A 24,998-nucleotide genomic window follows, 5' to 3' on the forward strand; every position below is an offset into this window, starting at 1 on the left:
TGATTTATCCTTTATCCTCCTAATGAGCATTTGGATTGTTACCAGTTTGGAGGCTATTATGAAGAATATGCTACCATGCACATTCTTGCACACATCTTTAGTTGGACGTACTCCTTTCTCGTGAATATGTACGTGGAAATTTATTTGATTTTTTGTCTTTTTTTTAGGGTCGCACAGAGGCATATGGAGGTTCCCAGGCTAGGGGTCCAATCGGAGCTGCAGCTTCCACCTACGCCTACGCCAGAGCAACTCGGGATCCAAGCAGCGTCTGCGACCTACACCACAGCTCACACAACGTCGGATCCTTAACCCACTGAGCAAGGCCAAGGATCAAATCCACATCCTCATGGACATTACAGTCCCTACATCTTTGCCAGTGATGAATTATCAGTTTGTATCCAGAATCAACAGATATCCCAGGTGAAGAAAATCACCAGCGATTTCAGGTCGTCTAGAAAGAACTCTTTCCTCTTAGGAATTTTAGTTAATACAGTCCTTGATGATTTCATAGTTCTCCAGTATCTTTAAAAATTATCATTTTAATTTTTGATTCAGTGCCTCTTAGTTGCTGCAGCAGGACTGAATGACTGCTTCTGTCTGCATACTACATACAATCTAAAAGATTTCAAATAATTTTTAAAAGAAAACGCAACATGACTGGAAAACAATTCCAAATAAAATATTTCAAAAAAAGTTTTGAGAAATGATAAGTTTTGAAATTAATATGTAATTTTAAAGGCAAGGATATTTATCTGTATTTATAAATTCTGGAAGTTCGGTTTTTAAAAACATCAGAGAATTATTTCTTAGAGACAAATGTGTTGTGGTCCAATCAATGAATAGAAAATATCAACAAGTAACTGTGTCCTTTCAAGGGGGGTGCTTCTTGACCCACTTCTGTTTTTTTCAATACATCATAGTTATAGATTCTTTTCATTATCAGATACAAGTACACTTGGTAATATTCAAAATGAATTATGAAATCTGTCAATTTGAATTTTTATTTCTCATTTTTTCTTATACTGTGAAAATAAACAATGTTTTACATGTATATGATTTTAGTTTATAGGGCAATTTATAAATATTTCGCTTTGCTCAAATACAAAAAAGATAGTTGATTAATATTTCACCTAAAGGTAATTTTTTTCTATAACCATTCTATCTCTCATTTTAAGTGTTTCATATCTAACCATATTTATCTTCATGCTCAGCATTTTAAAGTAAATCATCTTGAATTCTAGCTCTGGAGTAAAAAAAATACAGTAAATTTCTCTTAAGTTCAGCTATAATTTCTGCATTTATCTGATTTGAGGTAATCTAAGTCTGTATTTTATTTTAATAACAGAAATATCAAATACATACATAAATGTAGAAAACAATATAACAAACTCCTATGTACCCTCACATCGTGCTTCAATTATTATCAACTCATGGGCTTCTTTCATCTATACGCATAACCCCTTCCTCATTCCCCCGCCCCTGAACCCAGATCTCAGACACTATATTGTTTCTTCTGTAAAAATTCATTATGTACATTTAAGAAGGGATTCATTCTAAACACAACCACAATGCCATAATTATACCTAAATTACAAACATTTCCTTAGGTTTATTCGATTTCGTTTTTTGGGGTGAGGCTGTGCCTGCAGCATATGGAAATTCCTGGGCCAGGGATCCAATCTGAGCCACCACAGTAATCTGAGCCACAGCAGTGACAATGCTGAATCCTTACCCCACTAAGCCACCGGGGAACTTCAACATTCCCCTAATGTTTTAAAATATACAGTCAGTGTCCTCATATCCCCAACTGTTGTACACACATTTCCCTGACATTCACACACACACACACACACACACAATTTTTATAGTATCAAATGACAGGTAATCAGTACCAAAGCAGTACTCTCTTTTGCCACTAGATGGTACTACTGCATAAATTTCAGAAATCTTGACATCGAGTTGGAGGAGACACACCTTGCCTTCCAAAGGGTAAATAGGTTAATGATCAGCAAACATAATTCAAGATCATACAGTATATTGCAAAGTCTAAAGAGTGATTTTTTGGGGGGGGGAATAACCACTGTTTTGGATTAACTTTAATCCAATGTAGGATGTTCCAATGTTTCCAAGTGTTTATTTCACAAATCAATATTCTAAGACAAAATAAACAGGTCATGGTTTCTGTTCTTTAACAGTATAAAATCTCTTAAGAAGAGGTATATAAATAATTTCAGTATAAGGATGTAAACGCTATGATACCATACACCCAATTCTGAAGAAATACGTGGATGGCTTTGCAAGGATGTCTGTACAGGCACTTGTTGAGTGAAAATCAATTCATGGCTGAATTCAAACATACCTTTTTTTTTTTTTTTCTTTTTAGGGCCACACCCATGGCACATGGAAGTTTCCAAGCTAGAGGTTGAATTGGAGCCGCAGCTTCCGGCATACACCACAGCCACAGCAACATATGATCCAAGCCGCATCTGTGACCTATGCAGCAGCTTGAGGCAATGCTGGATCCTTAACCCACTGACCAAAGCCAGGAATCAAACCCTCATCCTCATGGATACTAGTTGGGTTCTTAACCTGCTGAGCCACAAAGGGAACTCCTAGACATAGCCTAAATACTAATATTCATGATGAATATTATACTACATGGCTAAGCGGTCAATTTGATATTCCACTGTAGAAATTTAAGGGTTTGACTTCTATTATTATTCTGAAAGATATTCCACTTTAGCATAGAGATGGATCTAAGGATAGGTTAATATGTCTCCCAAAAATTAATTCTGAATTTGTTCAAGTAGTTAAAAAAACAAACAAACAAAAAAAAAAACCAAAAAAACCAACTCTAAAAGGAATCTTAGAATTCTGTACTACAAAAGAGACATTCAGACAGGTGTGCCAGAAAGAATTCTCTGCAAAATATCCTTCTAAAGGAAAGAGTTCTTTGCTGGGAATTTTAAATCTTTAAACTTTTGAAACCACATGCTATGTACAATAATTTTAGATATATTATGTTGATCAGTGCTAAAATACCAAACTATTCTTTCTTAACCCAGTAGGTTATCGATTCGGTTGTTTTTAAGGTCGCCCATAGTTTACATGAGGAAAAAAAATGTTTATTTACAGTCTACCTTATTTCCAAAAGGACTTGAGGTAAGTATCTCGGAGATCTGTCATTGCTGAGGATAGTTTTTACCCCAGAAAAGATTTACAGGTAGACAGACAGACAGATGGGTAGACAGAACGGTACATATGAGTAAAGTCTGAACTGTTATGATATTGAATTCAAAGGTTAAATGAGGAGCAAAAATAGTTCAGTGATACACAGACACTTGAAGAATAAGGGAGCCCTCAAAATGCATGGAAAAAGAATAGAAGAGAATAGGAAATGAGTAAAGACTAAGAGTAGTGAGGAGACGAGAACAACAGGGTCAAGAAACCCAATGTTAAAACAGCCAAGGAGCAGAAACAATATGCAGGAGGAAGACTTTTTTTTTTTTAAAGAGAAGCAGTAACAGTTTTGTTGGTGATCTCCAATTCTATAGAGTTATTAATTCAGGGAGAAGAGAATCTGCCTAAGTAACTAGAAATTAAAACAGCTGAAGTTTTAACCTCAATTATTTTGAAATTGCAACATATTTTTTCTCAAATACAGGCTGAGTATTTTCTAACTTTCTTGGAGGTTATCACAGCTTTTCTATGCTATTTGGCAAACCAATTTCAGAGCCTGAAGGTGACATGAACATCATCTGCTTTAGTGCAATGACCGTATTTTCCAAAAAGGCAACTTAAGTCTAGCAGGGTACCTAAGGTTTGGGTAAAACTTCAGCTATGGCAAAACCAGGAGCAGGACCAACCAGGTACTTTCTCTTCTTTCTTTCTTTCTTTTTTTTTAATGGCCACACCTGCAGCATATGAAAGTTCCTGGGCTAGGGGCTGAATTGGAGCTGCATCTGCAGCTTATGCCACAGCCATAGCAACACCAGATCCAAGCTGCATCTGTGACCTATGCCACAGCTTACATCAATACTGGATCCTTAACCCACTGAGCAAGGCCAGGGATTGAACCCATACTCTCAGAGAGACAACATCCAGAACCTGCTTAGCAACAATGGGAACTCCAGGTCCTGATTTTTAATTCAGGACTCTTCCCACTAGGGCACCTTGCTTTCTTGGATCATCCATCATTGAAACACTTAAGTGAGGACAAGATCTGAGTTGGGGAGGATGGCTATTTTTAGTACTTAGGACATATTCTAAAGTTGTGAGTCTAGTTTCTATGGACTATAAAGAACACCCAGCCTCAGTACAGTGATGGTAAAGTTGGTCTCTTATTTTTAATCTTAAAAATAATGAGGAACTGCAAGTTCCCTTGTGGCACAGTGGATTAAGGATCTGGTGCTGCCTCAGCTGTGGCGCCGGCCACAACTGCAGCATGGGTTGGATACCTAGCCCAGGAACTTCCACGTGCCATGGGCACAACCAACAAAACAAAACAAAACAAAACTAAGAACTAAGTGACTAGTCACTGGAGTTTTACAATCATTTTCCTTATAAGATTAGCTAGATGAACTCAAAACATTATGGTTAAAAATATAAGTTAACTTTTGCAAGAAAGAGTTTACAAATTACTGCTTAACTTAAAAATAACACTTTTAAGTGAGTAAACTGCCTAACCCCAAGTTTATAGGAAGGAATACTAAATAAAAATGGATAAACTGCAATTAAAAGTCACAGTCTTGATACCTTCATATTAGATGCCTCAGTTTCCAGTTTTGTAAGATGATTGGAATTATCTTCTAGCTCTTGTCGAAGATTTGAGTTCTCCATCTTCAGTGCCTCAACTTGCTTTAACAACTGATCATATGAAGCTGCAGCCATCCTTGGCTACACTTGGACCTATAAGGTTAAAAAGGATTTTGAAAATTCACTACTAAAAAATAAAGTGGCTGCTTGTTCACAAAGAAAGGGATAAAGAAATAAAACCCTGGAGACATTTAATAAGAATTGTGTTAATGTGGTCATTTCAGTCTCAAAACAGTATCGTGCAAGTAGCAGCATCTTTCTAAGAGGATAAGACACAAGGGTCTTAACTGAAGACAAACAGGAATAAAATAGAAGTGTTTGAAGATATGTGCCTTTTTCCCAGGTGGAAGAGATTCCTATCAGGTCAGAATTGTTTTCAAGGTTTTAAAGATATTTTAAATGACCTTACAGAAAAAACTTAGGAAATATAAGCACTGATAAGAAATTTATTTACATTGGTAGTGTTCATTTATTTCTGGGTTTGGTCCAGTAGTCACATAATTTTATAGCCAGAATGGGGTAATGAATATTGCATTCTATCACTTTTCACTTGATAAAAGGCTAGTCTTAAACATCATTCATGGGGAAGTATGAAGATCTAAGAAACCCTCATTAAAAAGGCAGTCATTTAACAAAACAGACACAAGGGAGATCTTCAGGACGGAAAGATGATAATAATTAGTAATATAAAATTCTATTAATTTATCTGCAAGAATGAATATAATAGGCCATGCTATGACATATGTGTCTTGGGACCCACTGTGCTCAGAATGAGGCTGAAAGACATTTAAAGAAAATGGATGATTTTAGTAGCAGAGACTGTCAAAGAGAAGTGAAGCAGAGCCTGGAAATTAATTAACACTGCTGTAAAAGAAGAGGGGAGAAGAGAAAGACATAGGAGAGATCCCAGTACTAAGGGGTCCCTGCTAGGAATTAAGACCAGCCAAGTTTCAAAAACCTAGATTCTCTTTTTAGTTTAATGCCAAACTCACCTTGGAATAAATAAAATTCTACCTATCTTTAAGAGCTAAAAAAGTACAACAAAGTCAGTACTCAAGCAATACTTAAAGATCTGGACACTACAAAAATGTTTCTATACTAAAAATTCAGTACATAAAATATGACAGACAAGTTTTAACACTGGCTAGTCATGACAATACTGGAGTTCAGCAACTGGAAGGCCTCTAACAAGGGGAATTAAGGGACTCAGGTGTCATCTGTTCTCCAATGGGTAGAGTCAGGGATAAACCTGGTGCAACCCACTGTCACCTGAGGAGAAAAGGGAGTCCTGGGAGGCAGGGATCACTCTCAAAGTCTTAGGTGAAAAGAATGAGCACTAGCCTTGTATTTGGAGATATGGGTCTTAATTTCAGTCACAGTCATGGTTTTGCCCTTGCCCCTTCATTTGAATTCATTTCACCATTTGTAAAATGGAGATTTACAACCTGCTCTAATTCGCAGGGATACTATTAGAAATAACAAAAGGAGGGTCTAAAAACAGAAGTGCTGTGCAAATATAAGTTATATTATGAAATACATATGAAACATAACTTCCTTAGAAAGACCTAATGCTGATCTACTGTTATAAGCTCCAGTTCCCCAAGCAATGGACAAGAGGTGAAGAAGTAATTCACCCTCTTAAACAGGACAGAGGAGATGTCTTAAAAGTAAAGGAGAACTTTATAGGTGGGATCACTTATCTTTTTTTGATCATATCATTAATAAGCAGATCTGGAAACAGCATATTAAAAACCAGGTGACAGAGATGCGGATCTGACGGTTAATAAAGCCCTAAAATTCATCATTTAAAATAAAGTTTTAATAGGTAATTTTGCACTAAAATAATAAAATAGGAGAAAAGAGATAGGTACACATAAGTATGTGCAGACACGGAGGTTATAGCCTTATACAATCACACATAGAGCCAGATGGGCAAGATGAGCAAGACAGTATTAAAAGTGCACTTTATTGGAGGAAAAAGAATTCAAATTTTCACATGGACAATTAAGACATCTGATGGCCTTTTTTTCTCCCATCCATAATTAAATCATTTAAGTCATTTTAGCTCTAGAAAGCAGGGGGTTTTCATATAATTTTATAGGAGAAATAAAATGTTTCATGGAGTAATTAATTCTTTGCCTTACATCGTTTAAGCATACAACAGCCATCCCTAACTCAAAATTGCTTTCTGGAAAATTTAAGAAATCATAAATTTACTTTACAATGCCTCTTATACAATCACAAAAATTTCATTCTAAATATATCTTAAATGCAAGTCACTCAGCAATATTAAAAAAAATCTAAATTTATCTCATGAAATGGGGAAAAACCTCTGAATCTTTCACTTTACTGAGAATATATGACTCTCAATTTGTTTTTTAATAAAGATGCCCACTAAAAAGATCCTCACCTCTTAAGAGTAGGGTCGGGGAGAAGAAAGCAAAAGGACTGCTATTCAGACTTTTATCCAAATGTTCACTGGAAAACAAATTTACAAGTATCTTACAGAATTAATGCAAGGAGGCAGAAAAGTTTAGGCGGGCAAGGAATACTCAATTAGAATTACATCTGGAGGATTCTTTATTATAATTTAAGCAGTTTGAGATCACTTTTTTAAAAATTCGTGAAACTGCTTTTATTGTTTTGCTTTAATTAAAAAAAGACCTATTTGCCAGAACTGTTAGTTGGTAATGAAATAAAACAGAAATACCTCCCCTCCCCCAAAAAACAAAAGAATCACAAAAGACTACTATGCTCAACTCTATGCAAATAAACATGAAACCCTAAACGAAATAGATAATTTACTAGAAAATTTAATTTATCAAAACTAACCATAAAAAGAAATGGAAAATCTAAAGTTTACAATAAAAATCACTATTAGAAAATGGACATTATTCAATATGTTAATAGATTTACACAGGAAAAATTTTTATCATGCCAAAAGTGATGAAAAGATGCTTTACAAATTCAATGCCCATTCTTGTTGAAAATACTGAATATAAAAACACTTTTTTTTTTTTTTTTAAGGGCTGCACATGTGGCATATGGAAGTTCCCAGGTTAGGGGCTGAATTGGAGCTGTAGCTGTCGGCTCATGCCACAGCCAGCAGGATCTGAGCTGCGTGCGACCTACACCATAGCTCATAGCAATACCAGATACTGAACCCATTGAGCAAGGCCAGGGATCAAACCCATGTCCTCATGGATACTAGTTGGGCTTGTTACTGCTGAGCCACAATGTGAACTTCCTAAAGACACACTTCTTTAATATGATATAGATCAGCCCCAAAGCCAGTACCACACTTAATGTGGAAACACCTTCACCATTTTTACCAGTCTAATTTATTATACTAGTCAACACAAAGAATAAAGTTAGAAAGAATACTATGTGCAGATGATATAACCATCATATACCTGGAATATCCTTAAGTGTGAATTAAATATTACCATAAAATAATCTAATAATTTAGTACAAATATACAGAAATCTTTCCTTTATATATGCAAAAAGAAACCAGACAGAAGATGAAATTAGTTACAATTAAAAAAAATATAGAATAATGAGGTATAAACTGAACAAGGAGTCCAAAACATATACGACAAAAACTATAAAACACTTCTAAAAGACACAAAGGTATATTTCAACAAATGGGGAGTCATACTTTGCTCATGTATATAAAGATTCACTATCATAAAGGTGTCATTTCTCCCTAAGTTAATATATAAATTTTATACAATCCCAATATAAATACTATACAAGATTTGTTTTTATTTTGTTTTCTGCAGCTAGACAATTGAAAAAAAAAAAAAACCAAACAAGCAAATAAGTGAAAATATGAAAAGAGAAGAGTAGGAGTACACCTGCCACATATTAAAATATTGTACAAAGCCATTATAAGTAAAATGGTATATAGTTAACTGTGTGCACCCGTTAGTTAATTTCTTAGTTCTGATCATTATACTATAGATATATGACATTAGGGGAAGATGACTGAAGGTACATAGAGACTATTATTTTTCCAACTCTTTTTTAAGTCCAAAGTTATTTAAAAATAAATAGCTTTTAGGAGTTCCCTCATGACTCAGTGGGTTAGGGATCCAGCATTGTCATTGCTGTGGCTCTGGTTACAGCTGTAGGACGGGTTCGATCCATGGCCCAGGAACATCCGCATGATGCAGATGTGGCCCCCTCAGCCCCCCAAAAGATTTTAAAAAGCTGGCATATGAATAGATCAACCAAGGGAACACATTTTTAAAATTCCAGAAGTGAAAATAGGTAAATTTAGTCATGATAAAAATAGCATCTCACACACACATGGAAAGATGAACTTTTAGCATTGGGAAAGAGGACAGTTATAAGGAAACAGATAAATCTGCATCTATTCCTTATACTACAGGTATTTAAATGTTTAAGAACATTATGTGGCATTTAAATTATGAAAATAATTCTGTTTTTAACTAAAGAAACTTAAATGGAATATACCCTCTTCCAAGGAGGCTATTACAGAGCAATGAATGAACAATTTATTTTAACTGACTTGTTAATGAATGTAAGGCACATAGAAGGCCAGCTGGAGCTCTGATGTAATGACGCCTATTACTAGACTAGGAGTAACAGATCGGGTTCTTAGGTTATTTCCAAAAATTGGGAGTTTTTCTCTGGTATAAGAGAGTAACTACTTTTATTTTTATTTTTTGCTTTTTAGGGCTGCACCTGCAGCATATGGAAGTTCCCAGGCTAGAGGTTGAATTGGAGCTGCAGCTACTGGCCTATACCTATGCCACAGCCACAGCAACGTGGAACCAGAGCTGCATCTGCAACCTACACCACAGCTAAAGGCAACACCAGATCCTTAACCCACTGAGTGAGGCCAGGGATTGAACCTGCATCCTCATGGATACTAGTCAGGTTTGCTAATGCTGAGCCAGTACAGGAACTCCCAAAGAGTAATTATCTTTAAATAAACAGGATACATTCATGTAGGAGGACATTACATTGGGATTAAAAAGAATGAAGTTGATTGAAAAATAATAAAAAGGGTGAAAACAAAAAAAGAGTGCAGATCACCATGTTTCATATGGTCAATCTTATTCTAGTAAAAAAAAAATGATAAAAAAATGTCATTAAAGAGCTATACAAAAATACAGTTATTGCCTCTGGAAAAAGGTCTCATGTCTTCTTAGTTTGCCTTTTCATTGCATACCCTTTTGCAGAGTTTGAAGATCAAAGCCAAAAATTGGTGTTTTGAAAAGACTGAATATAATCAGAGAGACAGAGAAGAGCTCATTAAAAAGGAACAAATTCAAAGGTGGGGCGGGGAGTGGGGATTAACTCGAAGAAACAGAAAACCTTAATAGTTCTACAACTATTAAAAAACTGAAGAAGCAGTTAAATTTCCCCCTTCCTTCTCCCAACACAAAAAAAATATCAGATCCAAATGGTTTTGCAGATACCTTCTATCAAACATCTGAAGAATAAATCATTCCAACTTTTATACAAACTTTTCCAAGAATAGAAATAAAGGTACTCCCCCAATGCATTCTTTGAGGCCAATACAATTATGATATAAAAGTCAAAAGTAGTGTGAAAAAGAATAATCACAGGCTAATATCATTTATGAATACTGATACAAATACCCTAAACAAGATACCAGGAAACAGATACAATAGCATACAGGAAAGAAACCACAGCAGAATCAAGCTGAGTTTACTCCAGGAATACATTTATATTAATTTAAGACAGATTACATTTCTATGATATTAAATTTTACCTCTTTGTGTCATGAATAATTAAAGTCCTTCAATCAAGTTTTCTTGTTTTTTTCAAGAAAAGGCCTTATGCATCTTGAATCAAATTTATTTTTGGGTTTTGTGCTATTTGATTTGCCATAAATGAAACACCACCATTCCATAAGAGATACTGCTAGCACAGATAAAAGCTATTACATAATTTTATTAATTTTATTTACTACATACTCATTATGGAGCCACCTGATCAAATTACATGAATTCTAAGTTTTTTCTTTCTTTCTCTCTCTCTTTTTTTTTTTTTTTGTCTTTTTGCCATTTCTTGGGCCGCTCTCGCAGCATATTGAGGTTCCCAGACTATATATACCACAGCCACAGCAACTCGGGATCTGAGCCATGTCTGCAACCAACACCACAGCTCACAGCAATGCCAGATCCTTAACCCACTGAGCGAGGCCAGGGATCAAACCCACAACCTCATGGTTCCTAGTCGGATTCATTAACCACTGAGACACGACGGGAACTCCCTAACAGTTTTTTTTATAGACTTTCTGGGTATGCAAATATATAAGGTAATTTTGTCTCTTCTTTCCCAATTTTTACACCTCATTTCTTTTTCTTGTCTTATTGTTAGCTTAAAACTTCAAAATAATGTTGAACAATATTCCTGATTTTAATAGTAATGATTTAGTATTCCATCATTTAATAATCCTACTCTTAGATTTCAGTAAATATTTTTAACATGTTTAGATACTTTCCTTTTATTTTACATTTTTATTAGAAGTGGTTGCTAAACGATTTTACAGCACCTTTTGCTATAACATATAACCACAGTTTTTTTCTTTTGTTTTAATGCTGTCGATTATAATATTTTCTCATTTTGACTCATCCCCCATTCTTGTAAGAAACACTACTTGTTGATATTTTATTATTTTACTTGTTTGTTCATTTCTCCATTTTTCATGTGGAATTTTATTTATTTATTTATTTTTTTGTCTTTTTAGGGCTGCACCTTCAGCATATGGAGGTTCCCAGGCTAGGGGTCTAAGCAGAGCTGTAGCTGCCGGCCTATGCCACAGCCACAGGAACACCAGCTCCGAGCCGCGTCTGAGACCTACACCACAGATCAAGGCAACAGCAGACCCTTAACCCACTGAGCGAGGCCAGGGATTGAACCCGCAAGTTCATGGTTCCTAGTTGGATTCGTTTCAGCTGCACCATGACAGGAACTCCTTTCCTGTGCAATTTTAAATAAGAGAAACCAGGATATAGTTTAAAATTTTTACAGTATTTTAAAATAAGATTTTAGGAGTTCCCATCATGGCTCAGCAGTAACAAACATGACTAGCTAGCATCATTAGGACTTGGGTTTGATCCCTGGCCTTGCTCAGTGGGTTAAGGATCTGGCGTTGCCGTGAGCTGTGGTGAAGGTCAGAGATGCATCTCAGATCTGGCGTTGCTGTGGCTGTGGCTGTGGCCAGCAGCTAGCTACAGTTCTGACTGGACCCCTAGCATGGGAACCTCCATATGCCGTGGTTGCGGTCCTAAAAAGACAAAAGACAAAAAATAAATATGGTAAGATGTTAAATTAAGTTTATGCTAAGTTTAAAAAAATGAATTGGTAGGAAGTTTCTTAATTTCATACAGTCTAGAATAATTTGAAAAATAACTTATCTAGACTTTGAAAGCCAGCTAGAATTCAGATAGAAGGTGCCTGTTTAGAGGAAATAATTTTCGATTATGTTAAAATTTCTTTTGTGGTTAAATCTTTCCATATTTTAACTTCATCTTCTCATATCATTTTGATCCATTAATAATTCACCAGTAAATTATTCATTTCCTCTAGCTTTTCAAGTGTATTAGCAGAGAAATGTATATATTCTCTTTAAAATTCATCTCTTTTCCCATTCATGATCTTTTTATCTTTTGTTCCCTTAGTCAGGCTTTGTAGGGTTTCATCTATTTTACTGATCTTTATCCACACACACACACAAAATCAACCTTTGGTGCTATATATCCTTTTCATTATTTTGTTTTCTCTTTTATTCATTTCTGCATTCATCTTTACTAATTACATCCTCTTATTTTCCATTGGTTTATTATGCTCTTTATTGTTATTTAAATTGAATCATTAATTACTTTCCTTTATTTACATGTTCATTTGTCAGCTTCTTCTTTAATAATATATTTATAGTACTAAGTTTCTTCTCAGCCATTATTTCTTAGGTTTTAGTACGAAGTGTTTTCCTCTTTATCTCTTAATAATTCATCATTTCAATACTGATTTCCTCTTTGACATGGGGATATTTCAAAGATTTTTCCCAATTGCTAGGTATATAAGTTGACTTTTAAGTCATTTTTTTACTGCCTTTTATTTATTGTTTATTAGACTGATTTGAGACTGTTGCCTACCATTTAAAACTTTTTTTTTGCCTTTCTGCCATTTCCTGGGCCGCTCCCGCGGCATATGGAGGTTCCCAGGCTAGGGGTTGAATTGGAGCTACAGACGCCGGCCTACGCGGGAGCCACAGCAATGCGGGATCCGAGCCACGTCTGCGACCTACACCACAGCTCACGGCAATGCCAGATCCTTAACCCACTGAGCAAGGCCAGGGATCAAACCCACAACCTCATGGTTCCTAGTAGGATTCGTTAACCACTGAGCCACAACGGGAACTGCACCATTTAAAACTTTTTAAAGGTTTGCCTTGTAGACAAGAACATGGCTGATGTTCATAAGAATCTCACTGAAATTTCAAAAAAGGAAAAAGGGCACAAAGTTCTCAAAGTTCTATACCTGTTTACTGACTGTAGTATATTATTGAAATCCTCTGTATACCCACCTATTTTTGTACTTGGCTATGTGAAATTTAGAAAGTCTACCATTTATTGCATACTTATAATATGCCATGTACTATAACTAAATTTAATTTTCACTTCCTTAACTCAAATGAAATATTGTCATTTCAGAGTTAAGGAAGGTGCTACTTCAAAACAGCAAATAACTTTACTAAAAATACAGATCAAGTGGCTAAGCCAGGATTTAAACTCATATATTTGTTTCCAATACTCGTGCTCTTAAGAACATGTTATGCTATTTCCATGTGGCCTTCATGACCTGTTATACACGTTATCAGTGTACATTTCAAACTTATTTTCTATTAAGTCCCAATATAATCTTCTCCTTAAATAATTCCCTCCTCATTATTATCTCACACTAATTATTTTGTACTTATGCTCAGAATTCATCTCCTTTTGAATGCCCCATCGTTTTTTCCTCTGCTCTATCATATCCCCATTCTTTAAGGTGCAGTTCTGTTGCCTTACATATAATCACCCTGTCTCCTACGGCCAATAATGAGTCTTCCTGCTGATTGTAAACACTATACAACTTGGCTTAACTGTTCTTTAATTATTCCACTTTACTTTGGCGAGTTTTGTTTTGCACCTTTAAGACAAGGTTTATATCTAATACTTAGCCTTTGTAATTCCCCAAATGCTTTACTCAGTGACAGCCACAAAAAGACAAATAAAAGCAAGAATAAACAGAAAGAGTGTTTCATCAGCCAAGTGGGGAAAAGAAAAGAAAAAAGAGAGCACAAATTCAGAGAATGTCTAAGATGACTTTTCCATTAAAAGAGTAAGATGATGGATTTCTCTCCATATAATTGAAAGAGACAAACATTTGAGAACTTATTATTCACAAGACACCATGCAAATACTATAAGGAAGTTTTCTGAGTTGAATTGTGTTTCCCAAAATGATATGTTGAGTCATAGGTAGCTGACCCCTGGTACCTGTGAAAACTGACTTCATTCAGAAACAGGGTCTTTGCAGAGGTGAGCAACTTAAGATGAGGTCTTACTTGCCCAATGACTGGTATCCTTAAGAGAAGGCCATGTGAAGAAATGAACATAGGAAAAATGGCATGTGATAATGGAGGCAGAGATTGAAGCGAGGCAGATGCAAGCCAAGCAATGCCAGAGATTGCCAGCAACCACAACAAGCTAGGGACTGAGACACTGAACAGATTCTCCCTCAGAGCCTTCAAAAGTAACCGACTTTGCTGACAACTTGATTTTGGACTTCTAGCCTCCAGAACTCTGAGAATAGATTTCTATGGTTTTAAGCCACCAGAGTGTAGTACTCTCTCACAGCAGCTCTGTAAGACAGGGGAAAAGATAAACTGAAATGTTCCCTATTCCCAAGTATCTTATTATCTAGCAAATGGGTAATATTCCAGTAGAGAGGGTAAACAGGAGCAGTATGCAAATATGTCAGATGTTTGTGCCCCACCTTACATTCTTTTGGCTCACTTTAACCCTAGTCATTGCCCCATCAATCAGCTTACTACTGTGCAAGTATAAACTGACAGCACGTTAGCGGTGCCAAATATTCTTTTGCTTTCTGCCCTAGGATCTCTGACACACCAGTGTGGGTCCTCAATGTTCAAGCATATACCACCTGTAAAAGAGTGAACACTTAATAGGGCAATTCTTGACTAAAGGGGGACAGGAGCTAGTATATACAATTCTTTTCTTTAGGTAGACAATTCTATATGGAACTTCTGAAATTCCTTGCTTTCAGGACTTTCCAAATTGTACAATGTGATGATGATCAATTTGAGAACATATTTATATTGACTGTCCCTCTTTGCCATTTAACTCCTTCTAGGCCAGTACTCCTCTTCCTGGATCACTCCCCAGAGCAAGTATTTTACAAAAGGCCTTAACTCAGGATTCTGACTTACAAGGCACCAGGCTAAGACACAAATTACCTATAACTCAAAAGCACGTTTGGGTTCAAAAGCATTGATAGAGTCTACTGGAGTCACACCTTGCTGAGAATTTTGGTGGTAAAAGCATGAAGAGGGACTGGAACCACACTGTGGCTAGATGATCACACAGTGTGAAGAAAATGAATAGAGAGTACCAACAGAAATAGTATTATAACAAGCCTGAAAGTGCAAGGCCATGTTGCTTTATCATTTCTTAGGTTTTATTACAAACTATGTCAGAAATAGCTAATATACTGAGATAAATTAGGTGATAATAAAACCAAGAACCTAAAAATAGCTAGTGGAATATGTATTTCAAATACTCCTCAATGGGTTATGTGCTTACCATCTTAGTAACCATTATACATCACACTATGAACAAATCTAGTAAAAGAAAATCTGAATCTACCCAAAAAATAACATTCACTCATGAAAATATAACTTAAAAAAAAACCTTTAGCTTAAAACAAAGACCTGTGTGTGTATATCTGAAAAAAACGAAGAAGTGTATGTACATGCCTGGAGTAGACAGAATAATGGCCCCACAAAGATGTCCAAGCTCTAATCCCAGAAACAGTGAATGTGTTACCTTACATGGCTAAAAGGGACTAATAAGCAGATGTGAACAAGCAAAGGACTTAATATATGGAAATTTTCCTGAATTATATGGGTGGACCTACTATAATCACAAAGGTTCTTATAAGGAGACAGAAAAGTCCCAGTGAGAGAAGGAGAAACAGAAACAGAGAGTAAGAGTCAGAGATTTGCTATACTGCTTGCACTAAGATGGAGGAAGAGGCCACGAGCCAAGGAATGCAGTTGGCCTCTAGAAGCTGGAAAAAACCAAGGAAATGGATTCTCCCCCAGCCTCAAGGGGAAGTACCGCACTGCTGTTATTTTGATTTTGGTCCAGTGAAAAACGTTTCAGATTTCTGACCTCCAGAGTTACAATAAATTTGAGTTAATTTTAAAACTAAGTTTGTGATAATTTGTTACAATAGCAATATGAAAAAAATGCCCTATGATCCAGTGATACCTCTCCAAAGGAACTGGGGGTAAGGAGAAAAAGGAGAGTTAGTATTAAACAGGCAGAGTTTCAGTTGGGCAATGTGAAAAAGACCTGGGGATGGACTGTGATACATTCACAACAATATGAATGTTCTTAGTGCCATAGGACTATGCTACATATATACATTTAAAAATGGTTCAGTTGAGTCTCTTCAACAAGTGGCACTGGGAAAACTGGACAGTTGCATGTAAATCAATGAAACTAGAACACACCCTCACTCTGTGCACAAAAATAAACTCAAAATGGCTTAAAGACTTAAACACATGCAAGATGTTGTAAACTCCTAGTAGAGAACATAGGCAAAACATTCTCTGACATCAACCATACAAAGGTTTTCTTAGGTCAATCTCCCGAGGCAACATAAATAAAAAGAAAAATAAACCAATGGGATCTAATCAAACTTACAGGCTTTTTGCACAGCAAAGGAAACCATAAACAAAATGAAAAGACAACCTTTGGTATGGGAGAAAAAGGTGTGCAAATGATGTAACCGACAAGGGCTTAACCTCTAAAATATTCAGACAACTCAACAGCAAAAAAAAAAAATAAAAAAAAATAAAAAAAAACCAACAACCCAATTGAAAAATGGGCAGAAGACTAACTAGACATTTCTCCAAAGAAGACATACGGATGGCCAATGGCACATGAAAAAATGCCCAACATTGCTAATTATTAGAAAAATGAAAGTCAAAACCACGAGGTACCACCTCACACCAGTCAGAATGGCTATCATTAATAAGTCTACAAATAAAAAATGCTGGAGAGGATGTAGAGAAAAGGGAACGTTCCTACACTGTTGGTGGGAATGTAAATTGGTACAACCACTATGGAAAACAGTATGGAGGTTCTGCAGAGAAATGTAGAACTACCATATGATATAGCAACCCCACTCCTGGGCATATATCTGGACAAAACTTTCATTCAAAAAGATACACGCACCTCCTACGTTCACTGCAGCACTATTCACAATAGCCAAGACAAGCAAACAACTAAATGTCCATCGACAGAGGAATGCATTAAGAAAATATGGTACATATATGCAATGGAACACTACTCAGTCATAAAGAAGAAAAAATATAATGCCATTTGCAAAAACATGGATGGCACTAGAGATTCTCATACTAAATGAAGTCAGAAAGACAAAAAAAATATGCTATCACTTGTATGTGGAATCTAAAATAAGGCACAAATGAACCTATCTACAGAACAGAAATAGACTCACAGACAAGAAGAGACTTGTGGTTGTCAAGGGGGAGGTGGAGGGAGTGGGATGGACTGGGAGTTTGGGGTTAGTAGATGCAAACTATTACATTTAGAATAGATAAGGAATGAAGTCCTGCTGTATAGCACAGGGAACTATACCCACTCACTTGTGATAGAACATGAGAGAAGATTATATGAGAAAAATAATGAATATATATATTTATGACTGTGCTATACAGCAGAAACTGACAAAACAATGTAAATCAACTATACTTTAATAAAATAAAAAAATGGTTCACAGTTGGTACATTTTATGTATGTATACTTTACCACAATTTTTAAAACCCTCTTTGGAGTTCCTGCTGTGGCACAATAGGATGAACAGTGTCCCTGCAGCGCCGGGACGCAGGTTCAATCCCTGGCCTGGCACAGTGGGTTAAAGGATTCAGTGTTGCCGCAGCCGCAGGGTAGGTTACAACTGTGGTTGGATCTGATCTTTGGCCTGGGAACTCTATATGCTGTAGGGTGGCCAAAAAAGAAGAAAAAAAAACCCCTCTTAAACTATTACAAAAAAAAAAAAAGACACAAAATGCTAAAACATTTCACAAGAATTAATGGGTATTTAAGAAAACATGTGGGAGTTCCCGTTGTGGCACAGCAGAAACGAATCTGACTAGGAACCATGAGGTGGCAGGTGTGATCCCTGACCTTGCTCAGTGGGTTAAGGATCTGGCATTGCCATGAGCTCTGGTGTAGATCGCAGACTCAGCTTGGATCCTGTGTTGCTATGGCTGTGGTGTAGGCCAGCAGCTACAGCTCAGATTAGACCCCTAGCCTGGGAACCTCCATATGCTGTGAGAATAGCCCTGAAAAGACAAAAACAAAAAAACAAAAAAACAAAAGCCAAAAATAAATAAATAAAAACTTAAAAAAAAAAGAGAGAAAACATGTGAATGAGTGCCTAGAAGGGGAGTGGGAGTAGGGCATGGGAATAAAAGAGAGAAGGCTTGACTTGTATGGATTAATGATGCCATGATTTGATTTACAAGAACAATTTTCAAGAACATATTTATTACATGATACGTAAGATGCTACCTGTAACAAAACAAGATGGTCTATGTACCTTTCCTGCTAACAGATGACCTTACAGAAATCAAGAACCATAGACTGTTGACTATTAGAGCTACAAAATCCAGACATCACTTCATCTAACCTCATTTTACATTCAGGGCACTTAATACTTCAAGAGTAATTTACTTTTTAGAATTATCTGCTATTCCAAGCAGATTTTACAAGGCATGGTGTTTCAAAGAGCAAACCACCACATTCCTTTAAGTTAGAAGACATTTTTAGATGATATAAATCTTTTAAAGATCCTAGGAGTAGCCAAAACAATCAGTATTTTCACTGCAACAACAATAATATTCCACATAGTTCTACTGTAAGTTTCTTAGAGGTTAGTTTCCATGTCTTTTGACTCTTCAGCACCTTTCGTAGGTCTTGCATTTAGTAGGTATTTAAATATATAGTGAATACATTTCCTCAAGCACCACTCAGTTTTTCTACATCATTATAATGCCCTATTCTATCTTGTGTGTTGTGTAAAGTTTCACTCAGATTATAGCACCCCCCCCCAGCAAAAAAAACGAGAGAGAGGAGAGGGGAGGACAAAATTAAAGAGAACACTTAATGTAAAAAGACTGGTTAAATTATGAGAAATTAGAAAAAAAAGAGAGAGAGAAATGGTAAAATAATCTACAGAGCAATACATGAAAGACTGCAATTAATAGCTTTGATTTAGTTCACAGGCATACTTAACGAATATTTAACTTTTGAATTCCTTAATAGCTCAATTCTGGCCACGTCAATTTAACAAGGAATAATTTCAAAGACCACTAAAGCCAACAATACAGTTTTATATTAGCTATTTCATACCATAAGGAAAAAGAAATCAATTTTTCTTATTTTAGTGCTGTTCTATTTCATAGAAGTGTTCATATGATTAATAAGATGATCTTTAAAAAGTATGTTATGAATGTCATGAAAACTGATGCATCATCTCCACTTGCTTAGCCATCAGGTATTTTACAAAGCATCCTTATACCGTAGCTGAAAACTCAAAACCAAGCAAGATTTCTTTTTCATTTAATGATTTGTCAATGAATTATGCTGCTTTTCAAGTAACCGGTTATATACTATTTTGTATGTTATACAATAAGCGACATTATAAAACAGTTAATCATTGAGTTAGAACAAAATAGTTAGAAGACTTACATTCTTTCCCTCCTTATACAATACATGACCTTGGATAAAGTCACAACATACACAATTAGGAATAATCTAGTATTGAAAGTGAAAATAATGCTAAATTGAGCTGTTCAGTAAAATGAGCTAATTTATGTAAAAAAAGAACTATACACTCTCTAAAACTATACTAACTGGAGTTCAAAGAACTGAATGGAATTAACTATCAAATTTCACTTGAAAATTAAATGCGCATCTTTCATTCTAGGTACAGTTTCCATCAGATTTTTAAAAAATCTTAACTATTAACCCTGATATCCATGACGAAATAATTCTTAAAGCAAAAATTGTTTTTAAAATAAATAAAAGTGCTTATTTATCAGTGAAAACATTACACGGCCTAATTTTATTCAATTGCAATTCTTTATTATCTTGAAAAAAATACGGAAACAAAAATTATAGGTTCTTTCAACACTTTCTATTACATAAACACTGTTTAAGAGACACTGATCCTGGAGGGCTTTAACAAAACCACTGCCATCCTCTTCAGAGAGGAGGGAGGTGTGACAAACTGGCTACCATAAATATGCATAAAGATAAGGCATTTAAAATTGTACTCAATCTGAAAACATGTTTTTAGACATTTAATGAAAGAAACAAAAAAAATAGTGCAATGAAAACACTCTATATCAGGAGTGTATCTTATGAGTGAGCTCACTCATACATCTAAAAGAAAGATCATAGTGCTTTAATCTGAAATATTTGCCTACAGACTTTATTCAATGATATCTAAAAGTGACCGAACTGTAATATAAAATTACTGAATACAGATCTTAAATATTAAGACTATGAATAATTTATCACGATAATTTTTCACAATGTAATAGACATATAAAGTGATTTACTCTTGAATAAACTAATTAATAGCATAAAGCTATACTAACAAAGGAAAAGATCCACTGCTTCATACATAATTTATTAAGATTTCCTATAGGATTTATGTTAAAGCAAAGAATTTGAGCATCTTTTGTGATGGAGAATCAGAGTCTGATACATTCCACTGTCAAAATATTCATAGCCTGATAATTCTTTCTGCTTTAAAAAACTACATAATTTTTCTTCTATTTAAGGTTCCAATTACAAACTATGGCTTCTTGTAAATAAGCCTTCTCCCACTAGCATTGCTGCAAAGGTTCTTATTCCTCTGCAGTTATCTTTTCAGCCTGGGAGGGAGAAAAGCACTGCTGCAGTCATCTGCCAAAAGGCACCAACCTTGCGTCTTATAACTAACAAAGACACTGGTATCTTTTTGCCACCCTATTCACAGGTAATCCACTTAGAAGGTTTGCAAAAGCAGAGACTTTGGTGACCAAAATTTCCCCAATCAACCAAAACCACCACTCAAGTTCTGCAGTACCTGCCTTCTCCTCTTCCTCCTTTCCCAAGTAGCCCTTTCCACTAGGTTCACATCAGCCGTCAGGAGCAGCTTTGTATCCACTCTCAAGGCTACCAGGGCATGTGTCCTTGTGGCCAGGGAGGAAAAAAAGCATTTCAATGGGTTAGAGCTTTTGCTCATCGCCATGAATATGCTCCATTCTTTGTTGTCCTCTACCCGTTTCCTTAGATACTGTTATACCACTCCAACTCTGTCAACAGGCATTATAAAAACAAAACCTCCTTCAAACCTCAAAAACAGCTTTCTCACCAGGCTCCCCTTAACACTCCTACCCCTCCCCCCTTCTTCCTCTTCTGTCAAAAACCCTGGATCAGGAGCACAGGAAATCCATCTCCTGTGCTGCAGTAGGGGGAGGGGGGGAGACGCCCCTGCCTCCTCGCTTGGCATGTGGCAGGAGATCCTGTCTGTGCCAAGGAAAGGCCACCGGTTTTAGGCAGTGCACAAGAAAATAGCCTCCCCCTTCCCAAGGCAGCAAGCCGGGCCATCGCAGCTCTAGCACCTACCCCATTTCCGAGCCCGGCAGCACCTCCATTCCGTCTCCAGTGACACCCAGGCGGGCTGCGCCAATACAGCCACATGTCGGTCACGTGTGCCTACGGCCAGCCAATCAGCAGGTCCCCGACGGGAATGGGGCGCGCCCTGGTCTGCATCCAGCGGATTACACAGCTGCTTCAGGCTCAGCTTCCAGACCCGACCCGAACACCGAACACCGCACTCTGCTGCAGGACACTGAGACCCGCCCCACCCCACAGCTCTGAGCCCTAGCCCGCACCTAGTGGTCGTGGGAATGTCTCATCAGCCCAACTATATATCTCCGGGCAACCCACTGAAATTGATGGAAGCTGACAAGCATAATAGGGTGGGGTGGGGGATGTCCACAGGGCAGAAATATTAGCACAAGATCCTGGAGGTGGGTGGGTGAGTAATAAATCAGATTTCATTTGCTCTTTGCTAAGATTTACATGCTTGCAGCATAGAGGAAAAATTTCTACTAGCTGTATTAAAAGGAATAATTTTACATTACAAATCAATGATTTCTTAGATAAATCAATGCAACTATGCTGAATTAAAAATACCATTTCCAGAAAAGCTGTGATGGCAATACAGTAGAATAGATGAGATCTGAATCATGGACTCAAACAGTATGAAATGAATCTTTGCTCCCGTTACTAGCTGCATGACTTCAGTCACTTAAAGGCTCAGTGCTTTAACTTCCCCCACAAAGTGAGAGTAGAAATGTAGAATGGAGGAGTTGATATATAAGAAGAAGGTTTGTTTTTTGTTTTTGTTTTTTGCTTTTTAGGGCTGCACCTGTGGCACATGGAGGTTCCCAGGCTAGGAGATCAATTGGAGCTAGAGCTGCCGGCCTACACCACAGCCACAGCAACGCCAGATCCAAGCCGCATCTTCGACCTACACCACAGCTCAGGGCAACGCCAGATCCTTTAACCCACTGAGTGAGGCCAGGGATCGAACCCACAACCTCATGGTTCCTTGAAGGATTCAATTCTGCTGTGCCACAATGGGAACTCCAAGAAGCAGTTTTGGAACAGATCCAGACACAGTAAAAGCTGTCACTACCAATCTGAGACTTAAATTTAATATTTTAATGCAAATTCTGCATTTCACTTAAATTTAACAAAATGAAGCTTGAGTTACTAATTTGTATGAGTTAGAAGGACAAAATCCAAATTGCCAAGAATTTAAAATGGATTTACATTTTGGCCTAAAAGGAGGGAAATCAGTTTTCGTGATCAATTTAAAAATACTTCATGTTTTTCAATAAAATTTACTTACTATAATCTTTTAATTTTTCAATTAGTAGCATGAAGAGAAGCAAGCAAACTATTAAACAGCATATCATATTTGGAGCAATTCCATTTTATTAAAATCTTTACAAATTAGAGAAGGAACAGACAACACAGCAAAATGCTCATAGAGGTACAGACAGCGGATGTTCCCAGTGGTTATCCCTGGAAGGTAGGGTTATGGAGTGATTTCTGCTTTTCCTTTCTGCTTTTGGATATTTTTTGTCTTTGTATTATAATGCCTGATAGATAACAAACACCCCTAAATATCTGTTGAATGAATACTGAACACATACTACTAGTAATTAGAAAAATTATATATTACATATTAAAAGTTTAAATATATTTAGAAACACTTTCCCTTGATATTTGAAATGAAGGAAACATAAATCAATTTGGCTCCATCTTAAACATCTCTTTTGTCAAGATGACTTAAGTTTTACAAAAGGCTTTCAAGATTCTCTTACTGAAAGTGCATGATTCACTGAATAGGACTTAATTATTTATATAGTCACCAACTGTGACAAATTCAGAATAGATAATTTCTCATAAGGCCTAAAACTTCTGGAAAGAAAAAGTACCCTCCTAAACAAAGAATACATTTTAGAAACTCCTAAAAATGACTGATTAGTACCCTCAGAAACAACTCCATTACTCTTGACTCATACTCTGATTCAAGTTTTTAGTTAACTAGCTTTTAGCCAAAACATCTGTCTAAATTTTTATTACATGTGTTGTAAAACTTAGTCAGTGATTTAAATGATAAAGTTTTCAAGAAAGCTATGACCATTATATGTTCATGAATCACTAAAAATTCAAATCAAAAGGCAAGCCAATCTAAAAACTTTCAATTTTACAATGTTTCCAACTGAATTTTTCAGTAACATTTTCAAACCAGTTTTCTCAGAGACTCCACAAAAGTTTGATTTGAAATTTTTTTTTTGTCTTTTTGTCTTTTTAGGGCCTTACCGGCGGCCTTTGGGGTTCTCAGGCTAGGGGTTGAACTGGAGTTACAACTGCCAGCCTATACCACAGCCATAGCAATGCCATATCCGAGCCTACATCTGTGATCTACACCATGCTCAGGGCAATGCAGGATCCTTAACCCACTGAGTGAGGCCAGGGATGGAGCCTGCAAACTCATAGTTCCTAGTCGGATTCATTTCCACTGTGCCACGATGGGAACTCTTGAATTTTTTAATTAAAAATTTATTTAGCTATGTTCAAAACTACAATTAAAAACATACACAATCAAAATGTACTGGACCAAATTTGAAAACACTGAGAGGTCAATGAAGAATTACTTTTTGCTACTAAGTTTATATGTATCTCAGAATATAGCTCCTGCCATACCTATTTAAATAAAAATATTACTTAAAATATTTAAATTTAAAAATATTATCATTCAGGGCCACATATCATATGTGTGCATTAAAAGTATTTTCCGAGGGAGCTCCTGTTGTGGCACAGTGGAAATGAATCGGACTAGTAACCATGAAGAGAGGGTTTAATCCTTGGCCTTGCTCAGTGGGTTAGGGATCCAGCATTGCTGTGAGCTGTGGTACAGGTCACAGACACAGCCTGGAGCCCACATTGCTGTGGCTGTAGTATAGGCTGGCAGCTTTAGCTCTGATTTGACCCCTAGCCTGAGAACATCCATATGCCACAGTGCAGCCCTAAAAAAGCAGGGGGAAAAAAGTATTTTCTGATCAAAATTTAACACAGAAATAAATTGGGTATTAAGACTATTATAAGACAATGATAAACATGCCTTTGATTTTAAATATCTGTGTTCATTATGATTAACTTGACTACTTTTATAAATACTCATAAATGTTATAAATATAACACATAGTTCACATTAAAAAAAAACCAACAACC

At 36.3% G+C, this 24,998-nt stretch overlaps 1 protein-coding gene across 10 annotated transcripts in view; it reads right to left on the minus strand.

The window, feature by feature from the left end:
* APC (APC regulator of WNT signaling pathway) overlaps window positions 1-24,998 on the minus strand; it is a 123,477-nt gene that overhangs the window by 68,943 nt on the left and 29,536 nt on the right. The window contains exons 1-2 of one of the 10 annotated variants that reach the window (XM_047778419.1): window positions 21,813-22,078; window positions 4,755-4,907 (exon numbers count right to left, since the gene is read on the minus strand). The exons of 5 other annotated variants lie outside the window; for them this stretch is intronic. In XM_047778419.1, the coding sequence (XP_047634375.1) occupies window positions 4,755-4,889 (135 nt within the window). In that variant the 5' untranslated portion in view covers window positions 4,890-4,907; window positions 21,813-22,078. Of the gene's footprint in view, window positions 1-4,754; window positions 4,908-7,224; window positions 7,277-21,812; window positions 22,079-24,998 lie in introns of those variants that run through there. 4 more of the 10 variants (XM_047778423.1, XM_047778427.1, XM_047778421.1 and 1 more) reach the window with 4 other exon arrangements.

Source organism: Phacochoerus africanus, chromosome 4 (assembly GCF_016906955.1).
Source record: "Phacochoerus africanus isolate WHEZ1 chromosome 4, ROS_Pafr_v1, whole genome shotgun sequence".
Lineage (NCBI taxonomy): Eukaryota > Metazoa > Chordata > Mammalia > Artiodactyla > Suidae > Phacochoerus > Phacochoerus africanus.